The 14,593-nt window shown below is 34.7% G+C and overlaps 1 protein-coding gene across 1 annotated transcript in view; it reads right to left on the bottom strand.

Annotated features, from left to right (window-relative positions):
• Window positions 1-14,593, bottom strand: part of ATRNL1 (attractin like 1) — a 550,130-nt gene that overhangs the window by 302,440 nt on the left and 233,097 nt on the right. Inside the window, exons 22-24 of the mRNA XM_050899286.1 lie at window positions 8,245-8,339; window positions 7,522-7,600; window positions 6,138-6,295 (exon numbers count right to left, since the gene is read on the bottom strand). Coding sequence (XP_050755243.1) covers window positions 6,138-6,295; window positions 7,522-7,600; window positions 8,245-8,339 — 332 coding nt within the window. The remainder of the gene's footprint in view (window positions 1-6,137; window positions 6,296-7,521; window positions 7,601-8,244; window positions 8,340-14,593) is intronic.

The raw sequence follows: 14,593 nt of genomic DNA on the forward strand, positions 1-14,593 counted from the left end.
CAATATCATCATCCCTATTGAAAACTGAAGCTAAGTATATATTTACATTTTAGGCTACACCTCAGTCATCTATAAACTAATCCACCCTGTACTGCCAGATACCTTCTATTCCTGGTTTTTTTCTGTTCCAAAAGAATTTCATGCTCCTTGCAGAAGTGTACCTAAATGGTAGTTCAGTGGATTTCCCAAGTTTTTGTTCTTGGTATACTACTTTCAAACCTCTTTTTAAGAGGGATTTTATATTTATTGTAAGAAAACATCAAAGTCGTTTTGGAAGCTAATGTATCCACTTCATCATCAATACCTGTTTAGTGTTTCAAGAATTATAGTGTATTCACACATAGCTATATGCAGTTATTCAGCAGTCTCTATGAAAACCATTAAGGCACTTAGAAATTTAATCATTCACCATAAATCATAGATTTACATTTTCCAAGCAAAGACTCCAGAATCATGACCTTTCCAAAATTTGGAAAGGTCTTAAAAACAAAAAAGCTCTGATCTTTATTTGTTAATTTACTAATTAGGTTTGTGCTACTGTTGTAAGTTCTAATGGCAGTGACTGACAAGTTTTACTTCCTGGAGCTTTTACAACACATAAGTCATTCATGAATGTTAAAAATTCAAAATGAACTCCAAAACAAAAAAAGCTGAAATAAATTATGTTACACAGCAAAATTTATTACAAGGGTAGATATGCTTCTTGATTTACATTACACTCCTTCTTCAGTTGCTACGGGCAGGCTATTAACAGGGGAAAGAAAATCAATTCTGAAACAGGAGCCAGTAAACTGAAAGAACACTAGTCTCCCCTTTAAAAAAAAAAAAATCCCTTGAAAATTTATATATGAAGTAGTTTTGATTATTTGTTGTGCTATATACAAATAAAATGTAAATCTTCACCATAATTCATTATTCTGTTCTGGCCTACAAACTAATACAGGGTGCCAAAGATAGTTTTCCTCAGAAACAACAGTGCAGAAAAAAAAATAACCCAACAATATGCTAGTGAAGCTTGCAGTAGGCTTGTTTAAGAGTAATTAAATTCCTTCTTTCTAACACATTTCGGCATTCTACATGTACACTAACGTCATGACTAATTTTGCTGTAACAATAATTGTTCTATGCTGTGGAAAGATGTTAGATTAACTATTCTATGATCAAAATGAATAACAAGATTTTTTTTCATTAAATATAAACATAATTTTGCCAGGCAGTGCTTTGCTGCTGAGGTTGAACCTTGTAATTTAAACTCACCCTCCCAATTGAAACTCAGACACTTGTGAATCGTTCATTTATACTTTAGGGAGGAAAGGAAATAACTAGTAGAACAGTTATTATTATCTCCAGATGCGGCTTTAAAACTGGTAGAAAATTTTGCTGCTCAGGCACAAGTTGAGATCAGACTTACAAGTTTGACAGTTATAAAGAGATATAGGTGCATGAAAGCAGCTGATCCGGAAGCAGGAATGCTATTGCTGTCCTTAGGGACAGAGTACATCAACCGGAGAGCCAGGACAGCGTTTTAAGGTTGTTTGCTTGTCTCACATGCACTTGCTACTTTTCAGTATATGGGAGCAACTGATGAAAAAAAAGGAAACACATCTGTTACCAGCTTCAATGACAAAAATCCCTTGCCATAAAATTAGTTTCCTGAGACTGAAGAACATGTTGTTAGTGCTGTTATTAATATTTGCATAGCTGTCAGAAGCCCAAGCTTTATGATTGCTTACTACTTCAGGGACCACTGACCATTATTTGAGGTGCTGGCTACAGTCTGAGTTATTGCTTTTCAATAAATATTACAGCCTTCAAATTCCATTACCAGTGGAGTCTGAATTACATCAACTCTCAAAATAAAATAAAAATGAACAGAAACGTGTTATGGGGCTTTGCCACAAATTCTGTTCAGAAATTCAGCCTATTTAAGACAATAGCATTTTCTCATGGAGTCCTGTTTAACAGATATATAAGACATGGTACACCTAAAGTTGGGACTGTCAAAGACACTCAGTCAAACGTAGAGATGGTAAGTCTGGATGATGTCCTATTACTTGGACACTTGAACCCTCTAATAACAAAGATACTTGATACAGACTTCCTCTGAAAAGATGCATAAACTACTGTTGCCTATTAAAGTTTGGAACAGCTAAGCTTAAGGGTCTGTATTCATCCTTACTTCCCAGTCAACTCTGCATTACAAGAAATGGAGTAAAAGTGTGGTATAAACTCTTCCAGTAATTCAACAGGAAAACATCCAACATTCGAGTGCCAGCGTATAACTACTACATACTTCTGAGAAAAACTGGTAGCTGTCCATGTTACACCTGATAACAGGTCTATTTGCAGAAACAGCTCTAAGCTGAAGATGTCCTATATCACTATCTTTCTAATGACCCCCTGTGCAACTATGTCACATTTCTGCTTCTCTTTTGATGTCAAGGAAGAAGAGATCTTATAGCTAAATAAAATGCTTTTAGCATCAGGAAATTTAAATGCAGTGTTTTGCCCTGAGGGTTGCAGAGCTCTCTTCCTGACTGAGCACCCAGCTGTGTGCCTGTAGCCATTACGGACAGAAGAAGGGTGCTGACTAATGGAAACCTAGAGTACAATTTTATAAAGAGAGCAGGACTTCATCTGAAACTGAAAATTTCCTACATAGTTTCTATGATTTGCACGTAATTCACTGCTATCCAGTGCTGAAGAACTTGTATTCTGACATCATTAGGCTCACCAGCGACAAAAATAAAATGGGTCACTGGGTAGTTGCTGGTGAAGAATTACCACAGACCAGCACATCTTCAGGATATTGTTGAATGCAAACAACCATCACATCCCTTTTTTCAAAGTCAGGAAATGATATTTCAAAAGAGGATATTTTGTGTTAGAATCACTAGGAATTTATTAAGATTTAGGGGAAAAACTCCAAGCTTGCTGAAGAGGTAACATGCATAGTAAAAGTACTTGAGGAAGCAACTGTGAGCCATTGAGCCAAATAAACAATCACCTGCTGGGATGTACAGTTTTTCCTTGTAGTCATGAAAATCTTGAAGAGAACTGAATACAAAAATAGAGATAATATAGGTGACTTTTTGACAGAAAATGAAACTAAATGTCTTGTATAATGAGGAGTACTGTTCATTCTCCTATAGAAAATGAAATGGTAAGAGCAGTACCTCCAACACCAACACCCAGACCTTCCCAATGAAAAACACAAGTAATCTTAGCTCCAGTGCCAGCAAAACAGGAGGCATAAAAGGAGAGTGGTGAAATGCATATCAACAACACAACTTGAAATATCAGTTACAAGGGAAGTAAGGTCACTATTTCTGCTTTCTTAGGAACTCATTCTTTAGATAATCTATTCTTGACAAGCCACAATGAATAATGTAAATACAGGAGACTGGTACTCAGATTTTATTTGAAAAATGCTAGATGTGCTGAATTGAGTATTTAGTCCTCTACAAAATTATTGTGTAAAAGGTATGTGCCAAATTTCATGTTGCTATCTTAATTATTCCTATGAACAGAATACCTCTCAAGGAAGCCACAGTAATTTCCTTAGCTTTAACAGGATTAAATGAAACCTTCAGTACTGAGTTGATATAAAATATCAGTACGTTTTTAATCGACACGATCTGACCAATGCAGCGTGACTGCATTAGTGGAAGGGACTACGGTGCAAATAGTTCTGTGTCTAGGACCATATATGCATAGGCCAGCTTCCATGACATCCAAAGCCCTGCACTAGAACACAGAGCTAACTCTCTAATCACCACAGAAAGGCAAAGCTGGCTAATTCAGGAAACTACTTTCTAGACCATTTGAAAATTAATTCAGAGACCATCAAGAAGAGTTCCCCATTCCAAACCAGAACTTGAATCCATCATCAGTATCTTGACTCTCCCAAAGAGTCCTTTCATCAGTATAACAGTAACATCATTTTTGCAAGAATTATCATCCTTTAAATGGACACTCTCTAATACAGTAATAGACAGATGTCAACAACTTTTGCATATTGTGAAGGTGAAATCTGGTATGCTAAGAGATGTAGATGTAGAAGATCATAAATATTAGAACTGTGAGCCCATTTAGTACTGGCCTTGGAAACTTCAGCCTCTAGATAGGGATGAACCATGACTTCCCTCTCCTAACCCTAAGTCATAGGAAGGCTCATATATTTTTTTAGATTTCTATTACATACAGAATTGTAAAGTTAACATATAAAACTAAACTTGTTTTCTCTGAAAAGCTCCCTACTCCATTTATCATTTGAAGATCTTATCTACTGCTAGAGCGCCCAACATAAAAAATCTATAGGGGTAATGTGAACTTCAGATATTTCCTTGGAAAAGAACAAATCACAGCATTAAAAAGTTGAGAGCTAAATAATAATCTTGTTGATTTAGGAAAGCAAATACAGAGGACAATATTAACATCCTGAAACAGTTTCCATAATTGGACCTTAGCATTCCTTTTCCACTGCATAAAATTGGAGTGACTTAATTTCTAGATGGAAGAAGATTTTTATGAAAAACTAGCAGGACGGGAAACGAATGCAATACTTAAGCACCATCATCTCTGAGACAGAACTGTCTAGACTGATGAATTTCAATGTGCCTCAAAAATAAATACAAAAAAAATCTGTGCAACTGTGGCAGATAAGGAAAAGTCTGATTAAAAAAAAAAAAAAAGAGGAAGGGATGTAACCAATGATCAGGGATTCCCTTTATCATGCATTAAAACGTGACCATTAAGGTGTTATGCTGCAGTGGAAACAGCACAAGAAGGAGCTGCAATCTGCCAACATCTGACAAAGAGTTGCACATCTTAGGAATACATCACCTTAACAATGTTTGTCTTACAATGATGATATAGGCACCTTCCAATCTTAAAGGTGAAAGGAGTGTGTAATGCATTTACAGCTTAAATTGCTTCATGGGTTTGTTTAGGAAGGCTATTTGGCAATTGAAGTCATTCTATCCTTAGAAAGTGGGATTAGTGAACGTAAAAAATACCCCTAATACGAACAGTAAAAGAAAGCAGTTAACCTTCAGGGTTTTTTATATAAAATAGTACATGCATAAATGTTAGTAAATTGCACAAATTCATCCTTCGACACTGTGTAACACATATTTACTGTTAACATTCATGTATGATTAAGAAAAGTCTAGCTTTACTTAACGTAACACAGGAATAATATTTCTCTGCCAGTTTACTTAGAAGATGATTGCTTTAATCCAGGAGGCTCCTCAGCAGATTACTTTATCATACATATATATATATGAAACAGGCTCTGTATTTTATAAAAATGGGGGGGGAGGGTGTCCACCAAAATGGAAATCTGTAGAATGTTTGTAATTATGGTTACCTGGCAAGTATTTCAAGCATGTTCTGGTTTCCTGAGCAAACCACTAGGAATTATGAAATTTTATTATCATTTCAACAATTTAATTTTTAAGAATTGATTCCGTAAGGGAGCTATAGCCAAAAGCTGGTCATCCACATAAAGAGATCCTTGATTGGTGCAGGGGACGCAGTATTTACAAATGCAGCTATAGTAATGGTAACTATAAATATTGCTGAAACTTCGGGGGGGGGGGGGGAGGGAAACAATCATCATTGCATTGATTTTTTCGAGTCTGCCACTGCACAGTATCTCACTACTCCAGAAAATACTCAGTGAAATTGATTCCAATGAAGTAAAAGAAGAATATAAATTCTAACCAAATATACTTAGTGTTAACTGAAGTTTGTAATATTGTAATATGATATAGACATTCAACCTTTAAGAAAATCAGAGGCTAAGAAGGCTAATGATTAACGAAAGATTACACTCAAATATCTAGGTACATACATACATATTTGGGTGCTCCTTTTTATGTATACATCTAAATGCATAAGATATATTACAAATAAACATTTATGTTCAATAATTTTAACTTCAGATTTTAAAATCAACAGTCTAAAGTGTGATTCACCACTGAAAGCAAAAGCATCATAATATAATTCTTATACACAGAAAATACAGCATGCAAATAATACTATTTGTATACTTTCTGTATGAGTGAAAACATGAAATTCAATGTAAAGCTAAGATGCCAACATCTCTATAAGCACAAAACAGTCATACTAACCTGTATTTTGATTGGCCAGGAGAAATTGCTGACATAGACATAGAAAGTGATGTTTGGGTTGCTCCGAAAGTTAAATTTTTCACAGGAAAAGCTATCTCTGTATTCCTTAATATTAGCCTTAGAAACAACAGGAATCTCTTCTCCAGATATTGTTCCAGCTAAAAAAACCCATACGTAGATATATATATTTACGACAAGTATTAATCATCATTAACGGTGCCAAAGTAAATTTACACAAGAAACTTAAATTCTTGAATTACTTTTGGTGCCTTCATTCTACAACTTTAATAACCCTTTATTACGTTTTACATGGCACATTAGGTATATTTCATACACATACAGAGAATTCACAGAAACTCCTACCCTGGTTTAAAAAGATTATGAATGAATCATAAAATTGATAGAAGTTACATGAATTTTAGAAGAAAGTTGTTATGGTCAGCTAAACAGATAATATGCTTTCCTCTAGTAATTTACATTCCATTTCAATAAAAATTCATAGGTTAATAAAGTTTGAAAGTGAATTTGTCTACATCTTACATTATTGCTGTAGAGTTTTCATTGTTCATGAAAGCTTTAATAACATACCTATTAATAAACATGTACCATTTTTTGCAAATATATGGGTGACTGTGCTAAGTTAAAATAAAGGAATAAATAGAATTTACTAATTATGGTATGTTAAAATACTTCAGAATTACATTGATGAAGAAATTCATAAGTTTATGTAAGACAAACTCTGAACCTTCTTTAAAAAGATTTTTTTTTTTTAATTTTAGTATGATTCCATTTTAAGCATTATGATTCTCCTTGGATGTGTTTTCAGAAAGTCAATAGAACCAATTCAGAGAAACTGTCTAAATAAAGCTTTTCTTCCTTCTTCTTAAAACAAAGAAGAGTAATGGGGTTCAAAGTTGGAGAAAAATAGATAAGCAGCTCCTTTTATCAGCATACACAGAAGAACTTTATTGTTTGATATCAATGTTAAGGTTAATAATTAAATTTTTAGCTTGAACACTGAAACAAAGAAATAAAATCTCAGTCTCTGCAGTAGTTAAGGAAGCAATTTATCTTAATTAAAATCACAGCATTTCATAACACTGTCATTTTAAAAATTTAAATAGACTACAAGCTTTTCCTACCAAAGTAATTTTAATTGAATAGGAGAGAAAGTTAACATATTAATGAAGCTTTGTTCAGATTGCAAATTATCATCTGAGGTTTAAATAATATAATTAATAATGGCATAATGATAATGGCAAAAGAACACATTCGGTAAAGTTTTATTATCAAAATTAGCAACAAAGAGACAATCAGGTTAAAATAGCTTAAAGGATCATGAAATCATATGGGAAAAAGTCATCATCACAAAATTCACCCTCACCTGTAGAACCAATAGACCATGTAATATTGAGGTTGAAGTTGTTTGATGCATTAATTGATATATCCAAATTTTTATTTGACTAGATAAAAAAAAGAAAATATATTGAAGTTAACAATATATATCAGAATGTATCAAATATAACTCTATTGCACATAACTGAATATCGCCTTTTAATCATCCTCCGCTTTTCATTTTAAACATAAATAGAAATGGCAATAATTCAGAGCCAAAGGCAATCCTCTCTTTTGCTTCAGTAAGAACAGGGTACAAGTAAGCATATAACTACACCAGTTATCTTTTCAGATTGTGATAAAAATAATGAAATAATTTTCTTTATAAAACTAAAGAAAAAATACACGGCAAATGGCTACATTTTAATTACAATCCAAAAATTACTTTTCTCATCTGCTAATAAAGATTTCTTAACTGAAGGGTATACTCCTTTAATTCATCTCAGGAAGATACTAAAACTTGTTATTCATGGGAATAACAATAAAATTAGCCAGCTGATAATTTTTTGGAGTATTAGTTGATCTGAAGTACATCTACCATTTAGAAAGTTTTCTCAGTGAATGCAGTGGAATAATTTTCAGTTCTCAAAAAGATCTGAAATATCTCTAATACTTTATAGGCACTTGGGAAACCTTTAATCATGGTCAAATACAATGGAAATCTTAATCATGACTCTCCAAATCTTGTCTGAAGTTAATAACATTTTCTTACCTGTTCCGGATTTGCTATAAAGTTTATGGCAGTGTGATGGCGATCATCCTCTTGTAATAAGCTGAAGGTAAACTGGTAATCAATCAAAAGGCTGTCTGTGTGCAAAACAGAAATTAAAAATAATAAAATAGATTCAAGTGTATACATATTAATAATATGTTATGCAAGCACCTAAAAATTTACTGTTCACTTTTATTTTAAAAAGCATGGAGTAATCTACAAGTCAGAATTATTCACATGCATTTCACTGTTTAAGTATTTGCACTATAATGTCTTGAAGCAACAACAAAAAAAAAAATTCAGTGAAGCAGTAACAAAAAAAATAAAATTAAGAAAAATAACTAAATTAAGAAACAGATTCTATCATGGAGTCAGAGCAGCTATTACACATAACTTGAAATAGTCATTCTTTGTAAAGCAATTATTCCAAAATACAGTATCAAGTATTGTTAGAGTGTTAAGAGTTCCCTAGTTTTACTCTGAAATAATTATTCAAATATTCTGTTCAAAATGCATTTAAATATTTTAGTTTTACAGTCATACGCTTTATAGTGTTACATAAATTGTTTACATAGCTACATTACTATAACACATTTTAGAATTACTAGGTTTAAAAGTTTTGGGAAAAAAGTTGCATCTACAGTAAAATGATGTAGTATGAAGGCATGGTACTATAGTAAATAACATTGCTAATAACAACATGGCACGGTGGAATCCTGAATAGAAATTATGTGACCACCAAGCACATCCTTTCTAAACTGCCAGAATTCTAAGAGATTTTGTAAGTGGCAAGTGAGATAAACTTTTCATACAAGAGAAACAAGTAGCAGTTTAGTATTGACTCAAAAAGATTATATTTCACTTCCAAATGGCATTTGTTTTACATGTTCTTTCAACCTATGAAAGGAATGAAGTCTGCCAGGCAGTTCCTATTCATGCCATTTCTGTCACTGCACACTAACAGCACTCCCCTGATGGCCAGCTAAAGTTGGCATAGGTGCAGAAGGGAGAAAGGGCCACCCTCAGATGATCCAAACCATGCTTAACCCTTCCTGGAAGGAGTATAAAATGATTGGGACAAGTTGGAAGACATAAGTTTTGAGGTATCCCATTGTGTTCCTGAAGTTGGAGGAATGAGATTAACCTTGGGGTCATAGCACTAGGAATGACTGAAAAGGAACATTTCTGCAGGGCAAAGGGGTAGAGGTGTACTTGTCAGGGTGAAGCAGGTTTCCAGCACCTCCTTAATGCAAAAAAAAAAAAGACCCAGTCACCAGGGATGACTGTTGCTGCAATTCATAGAGGGCACCACGTAGAATCCCAGCAGGCAATGTTCAGTGCAGTCAGCTAGTCAAGAATCAGCAGAGCCCTCAGAGGTGTAAATTGTGTTAGTGGATTAATAATCCTTGTGCAACACAGTTGTGAACCAGAGGTGGGTGCGGTGGATGGATCTTGACTGCTCTGTTACAGGGGCAGATATCTTCAGATCTAACAGAATAAATCTTCTAACTCTTTTACCATTATGGTTCTACAGGGATCAAAAGATTCTGGTTTTTCCTCTGTCACAGGAAATAAAGAGGTGACTTGTAAGCGTACATGATTCAGATTATTATTTTGTGCATGTTAAAATATGGTTAGATGCAAGTCATCTTTGATGCTACATCCTAGTGAATCATTCTGAAGCCCTATTTTGATCCCTGTCTTGATGACATTCTACTAGTCCCCAACACCACACAAGCAGTGTGTTACAAATAAAAAAATATGTGATCATAAAACCAGAATCAGTAAATACAAAAAGAGTGAAAGATTAAGTCAAAGCAGGAAAAAGCTGTGTCAGCCTTTTGTTGGACTCAATAGTTTGCTTACTGCTGACAATCACCTTTTCTGCAGCAACACATCATCTGAAAAAATACACTCTATTGTATCCCATGGGACACCTGACATCGAAGGAGAAAAAAAAGCTTATTGGTCAATGAAGCATGAATACAGCCCACTGTATTGTCTTAATAGTTAAAGAAAATGGTATTTATTTTTTTTTTACACTGAGTGTGGAAAGAAAATTAGAAAATAAAGGAGTTACATGAAAGGAATTACCATGACCTTCGAAGCTGAAAACTCCACTTTCTCTATTATTAGCCACCACAGTTCCATTATTCAAATAAGAATAAGTTGATCTAGATGTCTTAGATAATGAGTTTTGATCAGGTTTTTGCAAGCTTATGAAGGTGAAAGATGAATAAATATTAAATTAAGACTCCATTTATTTATTAACACTACTCTACACTTCTGTAACTATGCAAATCTAATTAATAAAGTCTCATTGACTCTATTAGTAACAGTGTGCCATATCTACATGTTTAACAGTAAGATTATCATTGCACCAGAACATATTTAAAGGTAGCAGGACAGCAAAAGATGGCAAGTAGAGATTGACCCCTATTAAAGGGATTAATAAACCCTTTAATAATCATGAGCAGCAAGGCCTAAAGGCTAGGACTAATGTACAGCTACGCTAAATCTCCTGGTCTGGTCAACTGGGGTCCCACGAAATACAAATGACTGCTTTAGCATGAATCTTTGCAAACAGAGTTATTGTAAACGTATGGTGGACAAGCACCACAGCGTGCACTCCTATGGAAATTCTGGCTACTGCAAAGGCTACAAGATGCAAGAAGCAGTGTAGACTGGTCTTTTGGACAAGGTATTGTTTATTTGCTCACAATATGTGGAAAATGACCATTTAAAAATGCCGTAGTTATCTTCTAAGCCCAGATTGTGCCCTCTCAGAGATGCAGAGTATCAGCCAAAGACCAGCAGTGATACACAGTTAAGATCTCATCATACGGCAAAATTGGGAATAGACACGGGACTCTTGTCTCCTAGTCATATGAATGAACAGCTTTTCTGTACACAAGTTTAAAAAGATTTCCAAGTCATTTACTCTTAAAACAATATGACTGCTTTTTTCCTGGGGTTTGTTGTTGTTGCTGTTCTTTTGTTGTTGGTTTTCTTTTTTATTTTAATTTATGTTTCACTTGCTAAAAGCCAAGAAAATAGTAACTTGTTTTTCAAGGAAGGCAGGAAAAGTCCTTACATTGATAAAAGATGTTAAACTATACAGTTCCTCATAACTTTAGCATCTGTAACAAATCAGAAAAATAATTCCACTTTTTTTACTGCATTTTTACCTGCAATACAGTTGAAACAGTAAATCATGAAAAACAGTAAGAGTTGGTTACGTATAACGCCTTTTATACTCAAGCTATCCCAAAGTATTTTACGGTGTTATTAATTACTTAATTAATTACTGCATTAATTATTTAATGGTTAATTAATTAGATACTCCATTAATAGTATCAAAGATAGTTATGCATCCGACACTGTAGCCATTATCTCTGTAGTACTCAAAGAGCCTTGAACAACAGAGCCTGTGTTATTCAAGAAGAGTTCTGAAAGCCAACACACAGAACTCGCCTTGGGATTCTTCAAACAAAGGACCTTTAACTTACGCCAAGCCGACCCTACAAAATGGGAAGAGAAGATCTTCACTAAACTATTCAGAAGGAGCACATTTCTTAGTGCTAACAAACACAAATTACGAAGGTTTTATTCCACAGAGACCTGCAGTAGAGAGGGACAAACCATTAAATCTCTATCTTGGCCACAGACTGGATGCTGCAAAGCAGAAATACATATTTCTTCATAGACAATTCTAATTCAGGGAAGATACCTAAAGAGCGTATGACTTGAATGGAGAGCACTGCCTAATGCAGTTATATGATTCAACAGTGCAAATGAAGTCGGGTGCAAATGAAAGAGCTGACACTGAGCAAACATTCCTTCCCATCTTTCCAAGGACTGCAAAAGTATGCTGAAGAAGTTTCACAGCTTGCAGGGAGGTTCACTTTCATACTCAGGATACTTTCTGGTTGGCCAAAACTTTGAGAAAGATTTCTCTGGACCTATTCTTAAGTTGCACATCCCAAATCTCCGGAAGGCTCTAAAGCTAGATTTTATTAGAATATAAATTACTAAAATGAATTTAAGACTAAATTCAAAGTGAGAGTATAAATTAAAAGGGATTGTAAAGAAGTCTCTCCTCCATCTATTGCATCCTGCTGCTGTCTGTCTCGCTCTCCTTCCTCCCTCCCTCCCTCCGTTTCAGCCTATACCATAGGAGAGACTTCCCCCACATGTATTCAGCAGCTCTCAGGGAAAATATCACCTCCCTCTCCTCCAGAAGGCTTCACCTTCTACAGACGGCAGCAGGCAGAACAGCTAGCCTTCCCAGTTCCCAGCCCCATCCTGAACATCACCCTAAAACATAATCTATGCCAATACATGGTAAGTGCACACAAACAGTACATCACACTGTATTTCCCAATTCAGAGTGCCATTCAGCCTAGACAGCTTAGCCTGGAAATAAATACAAAATCTAAAGTAAAATTTAGTTGTAAGAGTACGACCTGTTCTGAATAGTTAAATGTATAAATAGCCAAATGTATAATAGCTAAATGCAGAAATAGCTATTTAAAGTACATTCAGTATATCCTGTTGATATATATTGTTGTGTATATTTACAACCAGGAATTTAGAGAAGCCTGAGATTTTACCCCATGTATTTTTGTTTCTACTTTAAACCTTTAAAAAGCCACCATAAGTATTTTTACCCTTTACATAAATACATGAGACTTTTCATAAGTGCTTCTGTTTATAAAGACACACAGAGAACAGATTACTTCAATTAGGAAAGAAATTTGGATCACATATAAACAGAAACTAAAAAAGATTCTCACTGCATTTATATTGTAGCATAGAATGACAACGAAAGCACGAAGATAACAAATACTAAACATAATCCTCAAACTGCCATATGAGCAACACCTGATAAAAGGAATCTTATAATTTCCATCTGGCTGACCTATAGAAACAAGATTTTTAAACTGTTTTTGAAATCTGGTTAACTCCGAAAATAAAATAAACAAATTCAAACAACACTTCCATAAGAGGTAGCAATCAAAATATTATCAATGGCCATTAACATGCAAAAATTAAATATACAAACTTATAGAATTATTTCAGTGAATTATAGAATAAAATGCTTGATTCTCTACAAGTACCATTGATGCACTCTGTGGTTCATTTTGGTGACTCATTTTTCTGTAAAAATTAAAAAAACTAGAATATGAATCCCATCTTTTTTCAAGACATATTTCCTCAATCTAAACGTAATTCTCAACACATTTTAAATTCACAAAGTGTCAATTAGCTATAATGATTTTCCAAAGAGTCTAGGTAGTTAACTATCTTGAGCACTGCATAGACTCTTAACTACGGGAAAAATATTAATGACATTACAGAATGAGTGTTGCATTCATTTATTTTGAAAAAAGTTAACTGAAAAAGAATTTACCTGAAACACACCATTTTTTTAACAATTACTTGCTCTTCTACATATCCTTGATCTTTTGAAAATATGCAGAAGACAGTTTCACCTTAATTTTGGATTCTTTCAGTAAAATCTTAATATCCAGCATTTAATTTTTTTAATGCCATCAATATCCTCCATGTTTACATTTTCTGACTTAATATGTTTAAAATAAATATTTTAAAAAAAAAACCTGATGTTCAGAGCTTCCCTGCACCAACGGGCAAAGGAAAGAGACAGAACTACTATCACGTTACAACAGCAATAATCCCTTCCTACTTTGTGCTGGTACAAATGACTGTAAAATGTCCAGTGTGTTGTTGGCTCAGATATGCAGCCCAGACCTTCATCTCAAATCTGATACAAGACACAGGTGACTCAAGTGGCAGCCAGACAGAATTTAAACAGCCACACGCTAGAGTATAAACTCCTTGAACTTTTATGTTTAAAGTTTCACAGGAAAAGTTCTTGAGGACATAGAAATCTCCTACACAAACTCAGAGCCCACAGCTCAGATCTTAATTCCCCACCACACACAGTATTTGGAATGCACAAGCTGGGTATTTTTGAGCCGAAGTTTCTCTGGGCGTCAGCCCAGTGCATCCTAAGCACAGCTACTACAGAGTTCAGCACAAACATCAGCTGCCATGTCACTGCGGCATAGCCTCCTCTTCAGAGCTCTCTCCAGGAGAACATGTTGTAGGCTGCCTTCTTTTTGATAGTATTAAACCCAACTCCTCCTATTTTTGCCTAGCAGGGTGTGTGCCCCATCACCTTAGTGTAGGCAAGGGAGAAGAAGGATTCACACCAGCAGGGAAAAAAGATTCAATTTGCACACAGAGAGAAAGAGACCAGAGGAAGTCAAATGAGACAGGCGCCCAGCAGGGAGAGGGGAGTCCTACAGTCTAATTTCTGTTTCCA

The sequence above is a fragment of the Gymnogyps californianus genome, chromosome 6, assembly GCF_018139145.2.
Source record: "Gymnogyps californianus isolate 813 chromosome 6, ASM1813914v2, whole genome shotgun sequence".
NCBI classification, from domain to species: Eukaryota; Metazoa; Chordata; class Aves; order Accipitriformes; family Cathartidae; genus Gymnogyps; species Gymnogyps californianus.